Genomic DNA, 18,084 nt, shown 5'->3' on the forward strand with positions numbered 1-18,084 from the left:
TCAAAATAATACAGCCCAAGTATAATGACAAGTTCCTAACTACCTACCCTCAAATTCTTCCTATTCAAACTGATGAGTATGTAGGAAAGAAAGACTTCACCAGTCGAAAATTTAGGTCTACACTTATTGTTTCACATTTTTATTCTTAACTGAACCTGACAGGAAGAATATAGAATAACACTAGTAAAAATAGTAATCGTTACATGTTTTTTCGCAAAGGAATTTCGGAAATCTTCCAAAAATCGCGCTTTGCATGAAATTATTGGTCACAGTAAATCCAAACCTTCTGCTGATGCCACAGGATTGAAGAGATGCCCGCCGCCGGACAGCCCTACCATTCTTGTATACAATTTTGTTTATGGTGTAGCTGCAACCACTCTGTTTACTTCGTCAAGTCCAGGAAGTCAGCGAATCGTCTCTAAGAAGGATCTGCTGCACCGTAACACTACGTAAACTATCGTCACTATCAAAGCAACCCGATGTAGAACTTAGACAATATACATGCGCGAAAAATAGTTATAAAATGAGTAATACCAGACTATCTGCAATGAACCGTGATGTAAATCATATTTCTTGTTCCACTAATTGTTTCTCTATGGTCCATCCCAAGGTGTTTACGACCAGAACGACTACAGCTCAGGTAGCTCTGAAGATTCGCTGTTTGCCATTACGATGTCTCCTAGGCATATTTCTGAAGCTCATCATTTTTAAATTGATTCATAATTAGTACATTATCAGAACACGCGCAAAATATAGCATCATATTCTGTACGATAAAAATAACAACATGCAAAAACGCAATTTTACTTCAGAAATTTCAGTCAAACTAGTAAAGAACATATAGCGGCGCACGCTATAGGTTAGGATACTCGCTTTCGCGTACACAAACCTAGCTGTAGCGAGGAGTGGAATTGTTCTTTATTTTAAATTCACAAAACTTAAATTTTAGGAACAGGAGACGTCGTAAAGAAACACCAGAAATACTGAACTATAAATTGTTTCAACATTTTTCACTTTACGTCTTGGCAAAACAGGAAATGCCATCCATAGCTTTCGCAAGCTACTAAAAAACTGCTCCGATTCTTCCATCTCAGTGTATTTAAATGTGGTTTATACTGGATCTTGCTCGTGCAAGCTCTTAGCAAAATTGTCGTCTGACAGAACGTGATGGTGTTAGATACTTGAGAGTTGTAAAATTCTGTAAAATCTCCCTTTGTGGTTAATGACACTGGCCTTGCAGTTGTTATAAGATTTTGTGAATGAAAATAGAATAACGCTTTATTTCATACAGAATGGTGGGAAGTGGAATCTGTGATTTTGTGTTTGTTATGGTACATAACATACCGTGATCTAAAAATAGTTTCCTTAACAAGATTGACATTTACTCGAAAACCTTTCAACTGCGTTGAATGTTCAAGTGTGTCGTTTTAGCAAACGCCATTGGACTTATAATATGCAGGAAGGAAAATTGAAACCTCTTTACAAAGGGAAATGTATGGAAGATTTAAGAAAGGAGTTCGATACTTCTTTTGAGGGCAAGTCTAATAAACTGTAAGTATACCTTTCCTTCTTAGGTTAAAAAAGTCTGAAGATGGGCTTAAATGCATTATCACAGGCAAGTGGTCTAATTCTTGTGGTTTTGTCTTGGTTCTTTATTTCTTGTTATTATTCTGATCTTGTTATCTTGTGGTTTTGACCCTTAAAATGACAATATCTACCATCAACTTTCCTTTTCCGTCTTCTGAATTGATTGGAAAGTCGCTTCTATTATCGGGAATCATGATCCGTGATGTTCTAGTGCCTTCTTGCTGTTGTGATTGGGTGGGTGTATAGTGCTAGTGGTGATTATTGTTTCCAGGGGATGTACAACCATCCCCTCCTCAGAAGAGAAAAACAAAGAATGTAGGTATCAGTAAAAGAATGGGGGGCCACTAAGGGTGTTAGAATGGAAGACTCCGCTATTCTTTACAGAGCTAATACTGCTGGGGGTGCAAGACATGGTCAGCATGATGTATGTTTTATGCTACAGATTTAAGTATGAAACCATTTTATTCATATACAGGAGCTTACCTGCATTGTATAAAGCGAGTTACATTATTTGTATTTTCAAAGACGAAGATATCAAGATATTCGAATCACAGAGATTAACGATAATGAAATTTCAGAAAAAGCTAATATCCTCTTCGACTTTTAAATTAAATTATATAGAAACACCAAAATTTCAAACAGGCGTTCGATATTTCACTCTATGCGCAGTACCCTATCACGCTACAAGCTCCCACCATATTGCCCCCTGAACCGCCTTAAAAACCTCCCTCTCTCGCTATCCCTCTCTTTCCCTCCCCACTCCCTATTACCTGCTCTGGCCAGGCCCACACACTATACTTTGCATCTCCTCTCCACAAGTGAAACTACACAGTACGTCATTCTTTTGCCTTCGCCCATTAAGCCCTTGCATCTAAACTAAGTTTTTTCTTTTATTCTTCAGGCTTCACAATTCCATGTTGGACTGAGAAACCTTAGCCTACAGTTAAACAACTTACAACCTAATTACGTACCTGTAACAAAAGTATTGGAAGACGTTCCTGAGTACAACATGCACTGGTATTTTGTCCTTAAGTGACACCACACAGAGGAGTAGTTTTATGTGTCCAACAAGATTTTAATGTGTACACTAAGTTTTTATCACATCCTTAACCTAGCACTTGAAAGTGCCTCATCCAAAGAAGACTATTACGCGATTAACATGTTGTAAAAATACATTGCCACAATTGAATGTACGACATTCACACAAGACTTTTACGTGTGCATGCTAAATATTTTATAAAACCCTCAATTTTTAATTGTAAACTATTCAATTCAAAAATAATAAAGGTGTTCTTTAATCCACCTATTCTATACTTTATTTCCACTTATAATGGTTATATAAACACAATAACAATATTGGTTATATAAACACAATAACTATAAGTGGAAATAAAGTATTGAATAGGTGGATTAAAGAACACCTTTATTATTTTTGAACTGTAAATTTTTCAACACGGGCCAAAAATGAGGTTTATAACATGTAATGTAATGTAAACTATTGTCAAAAATTTTTATGTGTCACTATGTTTATACATTGTTATCATAACCTAATATGTACTTTTTTTTTTTCCGAGCTTGATAGCTGCAGTCGCTTAAGTGCGGCCAGTATCCAGTAATCGTGGGTTCGAGCCCCACTGTCGGCAGCCCTGAAGATGGTTTTCCGTGGTTTTCACACCAGGCAAGTGCCGGGGCTGTACCTTAATTAAGGCCACGGCCGCTTCCTTCCACTTCCTAGGCCTTTCCCATCCCATCGTCGCCATAAGACATATTTGTGTCGGTGCGACGTAAAGCAAATAGCAAAAAAAAAAAAGTATTTTGCTAGTTTTGTAATTTAGGCTAATGATGACGCTTCAGAAATGCGTCAAAACCGGTCCCTTGAATAAAAACATGTTGTAAACACTATCCTGTACAACATTCACTTTGTATTGAAAAGGTAGAACCTTCACTGAAATTTCAACTTTTGTGCTCCTGTGATGTCTAAAACAATTCTTGGCCCAATTCAATCTTAGGTCCACCGGGCGATATGGCTGTGTGATTAGGGGCGTGCAACTGTGAGCTCGCATCCGGGAGATAGTGGGTTCGAATCCCACTGTCGGCAGCCCTGAAGATGGTTTTCCGTGGTTTCTCATTTTCACACAAGGCAAATGCTGGGGCTGTACCTTAATTAAGGCCATGGCTGCTTCCTTCCACTTCCTAGGCCTTTCCTGTCCCATCGTCGCCATAAGACCTATCTGTGTCGGTGCGACGTCAAGCAAATAGCTCAGTCTTAGGTCCCTTCCACAGACAATAGAAGTAATTTAGTTTTCTACTTAAATCCTTTGAACTATTTCTCCCCCAGGGGCTCTGAACTTTGGAGCGTGGGTTGGCGACCACGGGGCCCTGAGCTGAGTCCTGGCATTGCTTCCACTTACTTGTGCCAGGCTCCTCACTTTCATCTATCCTATCCGACATCTCTTGGTCAACTCTTGTTCTTGTTCGACCCCGACACTATTAGGTTTGCAAGGCCTAGGGAGTCTTTCATTTTCACGCCCTTCATGGCCCTTGTCTTTCTTTGGCCAATATCTTCATTTTTCAAAGTGTCGGATCCCTTCCATTTTTTCCCTCTGATTAGTGTTATATAGAGGATGGTTGCCTAGTTGTACTTCGTCCTAAAACAATAACAACAACCACCACCACCACCAAGAGGAAGACCCACACGAGGTTTAGCCTGTTTCTTCAAGCCTTCCGCAGGAAAACTATCTTGTATTTTCAAAGACGAAGACATCATGATACTCGAATCAGAGAGATTAACCATAATAGGCCTTTATGTCGAACCACTAACTCCAATTGAGGATATAATAGTTATAATTATAACGGTCATATCAAAGATAGAGCCACTAAGGAACAAAATCATAGCCAGAGATCTAAACTGCAGACTCGACAGGAATGACTATAGGAAGGAAGAACTGCTCTGAACAGTGGAAGAGGAAGGCTATGCCGTCGTCACGACCTAAATAACAAGATAAATAGGAAAGAGCTGGACTCAGCGGCTCTCGGAATTGATGACTTCATTAAATCCACAACCACAAGAGTAACAAACAGAAGATCGCAAAATTGGTTCAACAAAGCCTGTTACTTGGAAAGAAAACAGGTCCTGCAAGCTCTTGAGATAGCAAAAACAAGCAACAATACAGAAAACAAAGCAAACTGTAGCAACTCAGAAGAAAATATAAAGACACCTTAAAACAAGCTTTGGTTTGAGGACATTATCGCTTATAAAAATTGAACTGTTGATTTTTTAAAAGTATTGACACTGTAGAATAATTATTATACAAAATAAAAATATTGAGACATAATATATACAACACATGCTAAAATTACATTAAACAATTTAAAATATTTGTCTAAAAAGAAAAGAATTTTGTTTCATATTAATTCTAAAAATAACACATGTCTGATACTGAAATGGATCCTCTTCGTAAAAAGATTGAACATACGCATCGTTTGGGGATCGGATAATTAAACCCAAGACTTAAGTAGACAAAAATAGTATGACAAAACGCAAAAGCTGATGCTGAATTCTGTTTTTATGAAAAACACGGGAGCTAAAAATACTTGGCTAGAAAGAAGGGGAACGGGTTAAAATTATCTTATCATGTTGAGTAAACAAAAATCATCGTAGGATGACTAACGCAAGAAGACATTGATATGTTGGTTGCATACGATGTTGGTTGAAGTCGCTGCTGAGACAAATTTATCAGAGTATTTGATGGGTTTATATGACAGTCTTATGAAAATGTGGTCCCTCTTGAAGTTGTAGACATCCAAGGAAAAGAACGTTGTTACTTCATTCACCGTAAACTATGTCCGTCTTAATGTAACAGCAGCGTTAGTCTGTTTGTGATCGTTAAGGTGCTGAAGCCTAAACGGTCTGACACCGTGGTTAGCCGGTTCGAGTCCCGTTGTTCAAAATTTTCTCCATCGGAATGTTGGCCGGCAGGGTAGATGAGGTGGTGGTATACAAGTTCTAATCACTAGATTGCGTGCCGAAAGCCTGGATTAAATTCTAAACCTCTCCGCAGTGCTCATATGCAGTGAGGGCATATGATGCTGTTGATGGTGATTCTTCCGTCGGATGACGACATTAAGCCTTGAGCAGATCCCTTGGTGCTATTCGACAAGAGTAGGCTATGTGCCGGCACCAGGTTTTACCCTCTCCCTACTATAATATATCATGTCATTCATTTCATCTCATTAACTCCTCTGATGAGGTTGACGTCAGGAAGGGCATCCGGTCATAAAAACCCGCCATGACAGATTCATCTCGCCTCATACCTGACCCCATAGAGAAATGGGACAAGGGTTGGACAAACAACATTTGTAGTTGTTTATAATTCATAGTACGTCCTGCTTGTAAGTCAATACGTCCCGTGAGGAAACCCGCCACCATTTTCTGAAGATCATGTGTTCAGTCTTTTTGGCATTGACCTCTAATTGGTTAGCTTCCGTCCAGACCTCTAGAGCATTTAACGCTTTCTGTTCTTCTGCAATGACTTCTGATCCTGTAACCTTATCGTCAGCATATAGATATATCCTTACTTTCTCTGCCTCTTCTCTTACTGCTTTTACGACATTATATGTGGCAACACTGAATAATAGACGATTAAGAGGTTCCCCTGCAGCACGCCATTAGTCTGAGTAATCCCTTTAAACATTGCTACGTTGTATGCTCTTCAACATGTTATGGACCAGGGTTAGAGAGAAACTTATTTTCGTCGACTAAAGTATCAAGTTTCCAGGAGATGATGTTCCCGTTCAATGTGTTGAATGCCTTTGTGAAATCGATGAACACAGCATGGAACTTTCCATTTGGCAGTCTGAGTGAGTTATCTATGTCGTCTATTAGATAAGTTATTGCCTGTGTCGCGCTTTACCTCTTCTGAAGCTAAACTGCTTTTTTGGGATTTTTGTGACTATTTCTTTGCTTAGTCTATCCATTACGAGTTTTTTAAGCAGCTTCAATGAACTGTTCTCCAATACAACCCCCGTATAGGAGTTGGGATCCTGTGGGTCTCCTTTACCTTTATAGAGCATCTTTATTAATGAAGTTTTCCACACCTTCGGAATGTGCTCTGTTTGTAAACACACATTCATGAGGTTCGTAATGGTTGGCAACAGAATGTCCATTGCTGTCTTTAGATGCTCACTATATGTGCCGTCTGGCCCTGGTGCTTTCTTGTCTTTCAGACTGAGTATGGTCTTGTGACAAACGGAAGGAATAGGTAAAAACACTAAAAAAATTTCAGCATAATGTATGTTTCTTGAGCAATTTACGGTGAAGCCCATAGAGATACGGCAAAACCTCAAATAACCAGAATTGTAGGTCGTTTCATCGTCGTCCAGCCTGCCAAGTTTCAAGACTGTAGCTGTCTGCTAAGTTGGCAAAATCATTTTTCAACTTGTGAAAAGCGGACGAAATTTGACATGGATAGAAACGTTCACCTCTTTCTATGGTATAAATAGGTGACATACCAGAAAATGCCTAAGACAGTAATGAAAGCGACTAAAAGGGTCATCTGCTGTCACAATCCGTACTTTGATATGACGTACCGTTTGGCCGCAATAAATTTCCAAATGAAAGTCTGCACTATTTAGCGTGCACATTGCCTGGCCCTATCTTATTTAATATACATAAAGCCACAAGGCTGACTGACTGACTGACTCACTGACATTAACGTTTGCCCACTTCCAGGTGAGCTAGGAACTTGAAATTCGGCAGTGTGATAGCTATTAGGCTGCAACCCAAGGAAAAATTCTAAATAGGTCAAATTTTTCATACTTATCCAGCCCCCCCACCCAACCAAACTATCGGAATCAAATTTCGTGTTAGACCCTTCCAGATGAACTAGGAACTTCAAGTTCGGCAATCTGATAGCTATGGGGATATTCAAAAGAAAAATTCCAAAAAGTACAAATATCCAGATATCGGACTAAAAATAGCTTTAGACCCTTCCAGATGAGCTAGGAACTTGAAATTCAGCAGTCGGATAGCTATTAGGCTGTAACCCAAGGAGAAATTCTAAATAGGTCAAATTTTTCATATTTAGCCCCCAACAAAATATCGGACTCAAACTTCGGGTGTGTTAGACCCTACCAGATGAGCTATAAACGCGAAATTCCGCTAACACATAGCTATTTAAAATAACAGACATGATATGTTGTTTCCTTCTCGATACGTCTGCCAAGTTTCAAGACCTTAGCTGTCTCCTAAGTTCGGAAAATAATTTTTCAAACTGTGAAAAGCGGGCGAACTTTTACATTGATCGAAACATTCACTTCCTTCTGTGGTATAAATAGGCGAGATACGACAAAATGTCTTAAGACAAAAATTTGGGCGACTAAAAGTGCCGTCGTCTGATGGCCCATATCTCCATCCCTACACGACGTACCGTTAGGCCTCAATTTTCACAAGGTCGAAAAGTTTACTTCTATCTTTGCAATAAATCGTCAGTATACTGTACGAGAAAATATTATATGAGCAAATATGTTCGCGAAAATAAGGTCGTATGGTGCCGCAATCCCCTTTTCGTAATGACGTACTGGTTCGTCACAGCCGTTTTCCAAATGACCTCTTCCAATGTAGAGGAATTGGGGGTTTTCATATTTAGCATCCTCCTCGCCCAATCAAAATATCGGACTCAGATTTCGTGTTAGACCCTTCCAGATGAACTAGGACTTGAAATTCGGCAATCTCATAGCTAATAGGCTGCAAATCAAGGAAAAATTGTAAAAAGTAAAAATGTTTCATATTTATTTTCCCCCCCAAAGCCCAGTCAACATATCGGACGCAGCTTTTGGGTTAGACCCTTCCAGATGAGCTAGGAACTATAAATTCGGCAATCGGATAGCTAATAGGCTGTAACCCAAGGAAAAATTCCCAAAAGTTTAAATTTTTAATTTCTGCCCCTCTCCCCCCAAACAAAATGACGGACGCCATGATGCAGTGCCCTACAAAATTAAAATTTGGCAACGTTCTAGATTCTGCCCTGTAATCGACGTGGAAATTGCAAGAAGAGAAAATATTTAATATTTTACCCACTAAAAAAGTTGAAATATTAAGCCAAATTAAATGACGATGCAGACTTTCGTTTCGAGCTATCTTGTGGCTGAACAGTAATTGCTATCAATGAACGGATTGCACTTTCGTGTCCTAAAATTAAGAGATCTACAACTTTGGTCCTATGACTTTTTGTCGTATCTCGACCCCTTCTACCTCAGATTGAGCTTCATTTTCACGGTTTTGGAAAATTTTGTTAAATTTCCATAAATTATTTTACTCATTCACACACTCATAAGACAGATAGATGCACAAAATTCAGTATGCTCCTTAGCACGATCATTGGCCATATGCAGACCAACTTTCATTATTCTAGCTGCCTTGAATGTACAGGAAAATGGAGGGAATATATTGAAACACTGATCAAATTTCAGGCTAATTTATGTTTCCTAAGCAATTTATGGGGAATCCCATGGAGATACGGCAAAACCTCAAATAACCAAAATTCTAGGTCATTTCATCGTCGACCTGCCTGCCAAGTTTCAAGCCTGTAGCTGTCAGCTAAGTTGGCAAAATTATTTTTCAACTGGTTTTAAGTGGACGAAATTTGATGTGGATCGAAACGTTCACACCTTTCTATGGTATAAATCAGTGAGATACGAGGAAATGCCTCACAGTACTGTAGGCGACTAAAAGTTACGTCTGATGGAAGAATCCGTACCTCGATACGACTTACCGTTTGGCTGCAATAAATTTCCAATTGAAAGTCTGCACTACAGTATTTAGCGTGCACATTACCTGGCTCTATATTATATAGTCATATATAAAACAATTTGGCTCACTGGCTGACATAAATGTTTACCCACTTCGTCATGAGCTAGAAACTTGATATTTGGCATTATGATAGCTATTAGGCTGTATTGCGCAAAAGTTCCAAGTGTTGATTTTTTGTTATTTTTACTTCCCTTCCCTTAAACTAAATTGTGGACCATATGGTTGCAGTGCGTCAGAAAATTAAAATTTGTCGCAAGTACAACTTTGGCCTGCAACAGACAGAGAAATTCAGAAGAGTTGCATTGTTTAACGCTTTGATCTCCAGAAACTATCGAAATCTGGAAGCAATTTTCATTATGGTGCTAACTAACATTTCGAGGATTTTGTTGGCTGAACTGTAAGTGGACAGGACGTTCGGATCCCACTATGAAGACATCTACAACTTCGGTCCCGGGAATTTTAGTCGTATCTTGATCCCTTATGCCTTGGATAGAGCTGCATTTTTCAGATTTAACGTGAATTTTTTACATTTTCCTTAATTAATTGTAATGTTTTACACACTATAAGACCGATAGAATTATGAAATTTGGCTCGCTCATTTGAACGTTCGTTGGTCACATGTGAGCAAAATGCATGATTCTAGGACCCTGTAAAAATGGAAAAACGAAAGTAATACATAAACACTGTACTCCTCATCCAAGGTTCTAAACCAATCTACGGTGCACTCGATGCAGATACGACAAAACATCAAATAACGGAAATATAGAGCATTTAAACCACGGTAAACCTGCCAAGTTTCAAGACTGTAGCTCCCCGTTACGTTAGGAAAATAATTTCTTATCTTGTGAGAATCGTACGTAATTTACACCACGTCAAAACGTTTAACGCTATCCTTTCTATAAATAGTTAATATACAGTACGAGAAAATATTAGAGGACCAAATATGTACGTGAAAATATGGGCCGTCTGGTGGCACAATCCGTTTTTCGTAACGAATTACCGGTTCGTCACAGTAATTTTCCATGTGACCTCTTGTAATATAGAGGAATTGGGGTTTTGGGGGCAGAGCCCCCAACGAGCTAAGGTGAGTCTACCTATATAAAAGTGAAACTATGTTTGTTTGAATGTTTGTCCTGAATAGGCTAAAAACTACTGGGAGGCACGCGGCTGTGAGCTTGCATCCGGGAGATAGTAGGTTCGAATCCCACTATCGGCAGCCTTGAAAATGGTTTTCCGTGGTTTCCCATTTTCACACCAGGCAAATGCTGGGGCTGTACCTTAATTAAGGCCACGGCTGCTTCCTTCCAACTCCTAGGCCTTTCCTATCCCATCGTCGCCATAAGACCTATCTGTGTCGGCGCGACGTAAAGCCCCTAGAAAAAAAAAAAAAATACTGGATTGATTTAGCTGAAAATTTCTCGGTTCTTATTACTCCTGAGAGTGTTTAGAAAGTTGTTTGAATGAAATCTGATAGGTAGTTTTTTTTATGATGAGTAATTTTAGGTAATTAATTTAATTACAAAGCCGCACCAAGATTGGATAAACCTTGATGGACAGATTGTTGCTGGGTAACAGAGACTTACTCGGTATCATGATAGTCGGTAAGAAATGCTCTATATACTAGGATGGGAACACGCCGCCATGTTTTTATAAAGTATCTTTCTTGCTAGGAGGTTCGTGTAACTAGGCAACTCAATGCCTGTTATTTGGAAATAGCAATCCAACATGCCATGACCGAGGTGTACTTTCATGTAACTAGTCAACTCATTGCATGTTATTGTTAAAAATATGAAAAAATGTGTCCTGCTTAATAGGTTATAGGGTGCATGAACTTTTTAAGTAAAACCACCATCTTATATAATAATAAAAGGAAGTGTGTCTGTCCTGTCTGTCTGTCTGTCTGTCTGTCTGTCTGTCTGTCTGTCTGTCTGTCTGTCTGTCTGTCTGTCTGTCTGTCTGTCTGTGGAAAATAGGTATTGTAAAATTGATAGAAGTTTATTATTATTATTACAACTTCCCCCATGCGGAGGCTGCCACAAGGACAAAGTATGTCGACTACACAGTATTTTGTCTTCTAAGTTACTGTTGACTTTGCTCGTGTGCCATGTAGAAAAATCATCACAAGGCTCAGGAATAAATTTGCAATACGGTTCTTCAGATGTTATATAGATGATTGCGGAGTATAGTCACTGAACCTTGTATTGCGGCGATAGCAATGTCGTGAAGTCGTGTCCGGCTGAGACCGAGAGAATACCGTAGCTTTACAAGAAATTTAGGGATTGTGCCTTGAGCTCCGATCATGAGTCCATGGACGGAAATATTGTCTAGGTGATATTTATCTTTATAGTAGTTTACAGTTGGCTGGTAAATTGACTTCTTTTCCGTGTCCACCTCTTCGGCCTGGCCAACGTGCGACTCAAAGCGTATTGCGGGATCTAAGAGTAGTCCTTGCTTGCTAGCTGGTTGAAAGGCTTTCATGTCAATACGCTTGTTACTCCCAGCGAGGTCGCAATCATGTGTCGTATTGTATGATGGCGGGAATTTCTCAATACCTCTCCGTGAGGGCAGGCTCTCAGGACATGGGCAAGAGTTTCGTGCTCTCTGTGGCAACGCCGACAGAGGGTGTTGTCCTGGGAACTTCCTGGCATGAAGCGAACGGCGCACACATTCGCTGTCATCTTGATGGCCTCTCTCCATTCCGCACAGGATAAGCCTCGGTGATCTCTTATCCATTTGTTCCCTGGCGTGTATTCCTGGAAGAGTCCAACGCCCTTTCCTTTGTGCGGCAACTTCGTCCATGACTGAACTTCTCTGTCTAGCAGTATCTGTCGGACCTTGCTTACATTGGGAAGATGGCTATTTTTGGACATAACTCGATCATTCATTTCTATGCCTAGATCTTGCAAACAGATTGTACGTTTTTGTTCCAAGTTCCTAGTTGCATTAATGTAGCTGTTATTTGCAAGCGATGATTTATTACAGACGTTAATATGCTGTAGTTTGGCTTCCCCAGTGGTGCGAAACAAACCGAGGCCTTTATACTTCCTTTCGGTGTATACCATGTGATCCGGAACGTCTGCTGGTAGTTGTAATAATTCTTTAGTTCCACTTTTTAATATTTTATCCACATCTGATAGAAAAGTTCGAGGTATCTTGTTTAGGGGAGTAACTTGGAGTGGGTAAATAAGAGTAGGTGATATTGAACTATTTAAAATTGAAAATTTCTGGTCAGATTGCAGCAAGCTAACAAGGGTGTCAATCTTGTTGTGGATCCAGTTTAAGTTCATTGATGAAATTAACACCTAAGTAATGAATCGCACTTCCGTTGCACTGTGATTTAATTTCACAGTCATTATGATGATATTCTCCTCCGTTAGCTGACCTTTCTTGATAGAAAGACAAGCTGATTTTGAAGCGCTGATGTCCAGGCCGAGTTCCTTAAATCTTTCTATGGCGAACCTGGCTAGTTCGGCAGCAGATTCAGTGTTTTTCCTAAATATTACTGTATCGTCGGCGAAACACTTTATAGTTTGCAATCGAGTAACCATAATTCGTTGCTAAAGAATCTTCAGATAGTTCTTCCACAATATGATTGGTAGCGATGTTAAATAATGCCGGTGAAAAAGGGGAGCCTTGAAGCACACCATGATTAGTTTTGATGGGTTTTGTTCCCTGTTTTCGTGTCTATATCTTTGTTACGTTTCCCTCTTGTAGAGCAATTATCAGTCTCGTCAGTTTCTCGGGCACTCCGACCGACTCCAGTGTGCTCTGTAGGTGCGTATGTCCGACGTTATCAAAAGCTTTGCGAACGTCTAGAAATATAATGCATGCATTGTTCTTTTCTTGCCTAGTGTGCTGTAAAGCGGCTTCCAAAATTGAGGTATTCATGTAAGTACCGGGTGTATTGGTGAAACTCCTTTGATTGTCATAAAACACAATGTAGTTCCGAAGCTGTTTATCAAGAACTTTCTCGATGACTCGTCTAATAACTGAGCATATAGTAATTGAACGCCAGTTACTGGGATCATTTACATCACCTCCTTTATGAACCAGAATTGTACGGGCTTTCTTGCCCTGTTGTTAGCATTCTAGTGGCGATGATTGCGATTATCTCTGAAATCATGCTCTTTTTAATAGCTAGGACGATTACATTGTCAGTACCGCTTGCGGTGTCTATCTTGATTTTCTGTGTTGCCTGAATAATGTCTTCTTTAGATATGACCGGATTGTATAGGTCGTTAGTCTCCATAATTTCACTCTCAGTGCCTTTTTGAGGGTATTCTGGTCTTTTGTGGTTGTTCGGCCTAGAAAATACGTCGGAAAAGAATGTGAGCAATACATCTTCTTTCAGGCTACAAATTGGTTGTTCGTTTGTAAACACATTGCGTTTGGCTTTTCGCCGCTGATTGTAATAGTAGAACTGAGTGGATTCATACATGTACTTCCTTCTTCTCTTCTCTCTTCCCCTTTTTGTTGATCTTTCAGGGTTTGAAGCGGTCCTATATGAACATTGGGCAGAATTAAGTTGGCCTTTTCTTCTCAGTTCGTAATATGAAGCCCTAACCAGGATAGAAAATTTAATAGGAATGGCAGGAAAATGTATGAGGCAAAATCGTGGTAAACCACAGATAAAATGGGGATGGTATAATACAGAATGTGCAAAGAAAAAGTTATCTCCATTGAAGTACACTCTGAATTCAATTCCTAATTCTTCTCTCCAACGATACCTAGGTATTTTCCTCTCCTTTACGCTATCGTAAACAATCTCCTGCACTCTTATATCCTGAATCATTAATTTTATAAATACTGGCATATGGTTTGCCTTCACCCAATCCCTAATGTGTATCTCTTTGATAACTTGCAGACTATCCCTACAGCATACAACTAGGTCAGTTGTACTGCCCCCATTTTCTATTATATAGGTTAGTTTACCACTCTCATCTCCGATCCACCAACCATTCAATATATAAAGCTCCTCTACTGCGCATACTTCTAGTAATTTTTCTCCATTTCTGTTACATTCTTTATCCTGGCTATTTGTATTAACTACTGATACCTCCTCCTCATGTTGATTGTAAACTGGCTTCTTGTCCCCTATCTTCGCGTTAAGATCACCCATAATAATAATGCTTGCCTGATCGTACGTACTTCTCATTCGTCTAATTTCTGAAATTTTGAACATGGGAAGATGGAAGAGGGTCTGAATGCACCTCGAAGCTGGATTTTTCATTTTCGCTATCGTTGGGATGAACGAAAAACCATTGGAAAATTTGTGTAGGGACATGACAATCCAACGTACTGTCACCAAGATAAAATGTATGGATTCACTGTCACTAGGCATTGTACATAAGATAGGTAAGACAAGTCAAGGAACCAGAAGTCCATGGCATAGGAAGCCATTTTCGGTCCCAGAGACGAAGAGCCGCATTCAGTCCATAATAACAGGGAGTGTTTGTCTGTGTGTATGTGTGTGATACTTAGGCAAATCTACGGCATGCGAAGATCTGAAATTTTTAACATAGGCATATTGTTTGATGAATATTTATACAGGTAAAGACAGACCTATTTTCATTAATTATTTATATTACTTTTAATCGTTTTAAGAATTTGTTTATTTACTTGAACTGTATTTTCTTTCAACTAACTCAATCTTATATTCAAACTCCTAGCCCTTTCCTGTCCCATTGTCGCCGTAAGACCTATCTGTGTCAGTGCAACGTAAAACCAATTTTGTTAAAAAAAAAAAAAAGAGGGATTAGTAATACATGTCCGTGGCATAGGAAGCTATTTTCATTCAGTTCGTGATATCTGGAATTGTTTGTCTGTGTGTATGTTTGCGATACCCAGCCAAATCTACGGTACATAGAGATCTGAAATTGTTAAAATACGTGGGCACAGCATTTGACCGATCACTCATGGCTGTGTCAAAGAGCAATTTTTGCTCAAAGAAATGAAGTTGTCAGCCAGCACCATCAGCAAGCAACTTCTATGGTTTAGAAACGTCTAATGCGGCTTTGCCTGTCACGACCGCGTGTCCTGATGCGCCCCCTTTCATGTCTCAGTGCCGAGCGAACGGACTCGAGCAAGTCTCGAATCCGCGACCTCCGAGACTAAGGATATTGAGTATTGATCTAGAGTTTTTATGATCATGTAACAGTGGCAAGAAGTTATAGTGTTTCAAATATTGAGTGATAATTTTATTAAGTGGGAGAGAGTTATAGGTGTTCAAAGCATAAGACTTCATACAAGTTCTACTTGAAGCAAGCTGGTGCAACTTAAGTCAGGATGTGTAATGTTGCGCAATAGTCAGCTGCACGGTATCAGAGTAAAACAGAAAACGTAAAAGGAAGTTCTGTAAGTGTTTCTAGAAGTGAATAGAAGCAAATATTGCGTAGATTATTGACGCAGTAAGAAACAAATTGTTCGAGTGAATTCCATCACACTCGCCTATCATTTAGTGGGAGGGACTCGTGAACCAATCAGACTTAAAAAGTCTTACTTTTACAGAAGTAGAGGGGAAAAGGGGAATAATAAAACTTTGTTTTACACCTATTCAATACTTGAAACAAAGTTTTATTATTCTCCTTTCAATTGATTTTCAACATGGGATCTAAAATGAGAATAGTCTCTTGCAGTGAGTTAATAAAGGCGGGCGTGTCATGATCCTAAGGATTCGGCAGGCTGGGGACTTGGGTTCAGAACTTTAAGATAACTAGAACACCTTTACACATACACTCTCTTCCCTTCACCTCTATTGATTAGATAAGCACACACTATACGTTTACAAATTGTACAGTTGAGGAACCTAAAATTCTTTGTACAGATACACGTATAGCTCTTGGTTAGATAGTCTCTCTCATAGTCCTTGACTATCCAGTTCATTTACACTCTGTATTACAATAAGATCAAACCCTACAACAATTTGGTAATTACTTAGCTTTTGATAGAAGAATTCTTCTTCCATCTGCGTCGGCTTCTTTCTTGACTTCTTCTCTGCGTCCACGATTCCGAAGTCGCGTTGAAAGATGCGACGTTTAGTTCAAGTGGATATGTAACTCCGGGACTCGAACACAACACCCTCAAACTCCGTCGTTGAACAGATTAGTCTATCTCCCAACAGTTCTGACTACCAGAATATGTTTACTGATAGGTTAGGCTCGCTGTGACACTCGGCCTTCCTGACAAACAATTCATTGTTTGTTCCCAGTCTTGAGCTCACAGCTACGACAAAGTGACTTATTCATTGCACTAGCAACCTGCTAACTATGCTGCACACAGTGATTCATTCACTGTCCCGCATAACCCTTTACAGTTTCTAGACCGTCTTGCCTAGCCACATTTAACTGATTCTGTGGCTCACTGCTATCAGCCACACACACGTTGCTTTCACGGTAGCTAGCCAAGTTCTCCCTCATCTGTCGAAGTATCATTCCCTATATTTCCTGTTTGAAGCTTTTTTTAATTTTTTTTTTTTTACTATTTGCTTTACGTCACACCGACACAGATAGGTCTTCGTCATGAAAGGAAAGAAAAATTCCACCTAATCAATACATTTATTTTCTTGTAAAGTATTACAATCTAGGACCGGTTATCACGCAAGCTTTATTTATCAAATTTTACTGATAGTCTATTCACGATTGTACATAAATATAAAAGGGAATCGATTCAACAGAATAAGCAACAATACCTAAGATAGATGCTTAATCAACCCAAGGACGCATTCTGTCAGCCAAAGGGCATGTATATAATAGACAAAGTTTTGTATTTTTAATTTTAACACAACGCTTAGAAATTTGTAAGTTTTTAAGATAAGTTCTCACTGAAAATTATGAAACAATATATCATGAAGGTCTTTCAGAGGTATAAGATAGAAATGCAAATATGATTCCGATATAGCTGAGGATGACCTATGAAGGGTCGAAACCGGTCCTAGATTGTAATACTTTACAAGAAAATAAATGTATTGATTAGGTGGAATTTTTCTTTCCTTTTATGACGATTGGTAAATGTCAATACGGAAAATGAAATTCATAAATCAAGATCATAAATCAAGACAGATAGGTCTTATCATGACGATATAATAATGTTTATACAACTGTGTGTTGATCTGTAAATAATATTGCTAATCAGAAGTAAGATCTGTCAGTGTACTGGTGTTATTAGAGATCAGCATTTCACTTGTGGAACAGTTCATGTTGAAGTGGTGATATTTTTTATTTCATGTCTCAGGTATTTTATTTTGACTTTCAGGCTTTGCAAATCACTTCCTAAACTACTGCAGACGGCAGATAGTATTCGTCTGGCAGGTGATGAGGAGTACAGCTATGTGCTCTACATGAAGTATCTGTCTCTAGTGCAGTACATCAAGGCTAACGCTAAGGATGAGTATTGCACAAAAGTCTTGAAGAACTTCAATTATAAGGACGTCACACATGCCTTGGACTGTGCTGAGTCACTCTCGAAGAGCTTGGTGAAGAGGTACGAGTTGCTATTCAACACCCACCTATTGATAGGAGATTTTTCCTTTTCTTTTGTGGCTCTGCAGTCCATTGTAAGCCTAAATCTCTTCTACTGTTTTCTTCCAGCTAACCCAATCCTGTGCATGTAATTTCCAATTTCTCTTTCCTATTTTCTATAATTTTATTATTATGATGGTTCACGTAGTTTGACAAAAGAAAATTAAAATAA

The 18,084-nt window shown here is 39.1% G+C and overlaps 2 protein-coding genes across 4 annotated transcripts in view; one reads left to right on the top strand and one right to left on the bottom strand.

The window, feature by feature from the left end:
* Med (Smad/Smad4 homolog Medea) overlaps positions 1-1,071 on the bottom strand; it is a 67,412-nt gene extending 66,341 nt beyond the window's left edge. Inside the window, exons 1-2 of one of the 3 annotated variants that reach the window (XM_068229940.1) lie at positions 889-1,071; positions 284-691 (exon numbers count right to left, since the gene is read on the bottom strand). In XM_068229940.1, the coding sequence (XP_068086041.1) occupies positions 284-338 (55 nt within the window). In that variant the 5' untranslated portion in view covers positions 339-691; positions 889-1,071. Of the gene's footprint in view, positions 1-47 lie in introns of all 3 variants that reach the window. The other 2 variants (XM_067156662.2, XM_067156661.2) reach the window with 2 other exon arrangements.
* A 94-nt stretch (positions 1,072-1,165) lies between these two features.
* Usp8 (Ubiquitin specific protease 8) overlaps positions 1,166-18,084 on the top strand; it is a 159,543-nt gene continuing 142,624 nt past the window's right edge. Inside the window, exons 1-2 of the mRNA XM_067156292.2 lie at positions 1,166-1,550; positions 17,647-17,874. Of these exons, the coding sequence (XP_067012393.2) occupies positions 1,453-1,550; positions 17,647-17,874 (326 nt within the window). The 5' untranslated portion in view covers positions 1,166-1,452. The remainder of the gene's footprint in view (positions 1,551-17,646; positions 17,875-18,084) is intronic.

Source organism: Anabrus simplex, chromosome 12, assembly GCF_040414725.1.
Source record: "Anabrus simplex isolate iqAnaSimp1 chromosome 12, ASM4041472v1, whole genome shotgun sequence".
In the NCBI taxonomy this organism is placed as follows: domain Eukaryota; kingdom Metazoa; phylum Arthropoda; class Insecta; order Orthoptera; family Tettigoniidae; genus Anabrus; species Anabrus simplex.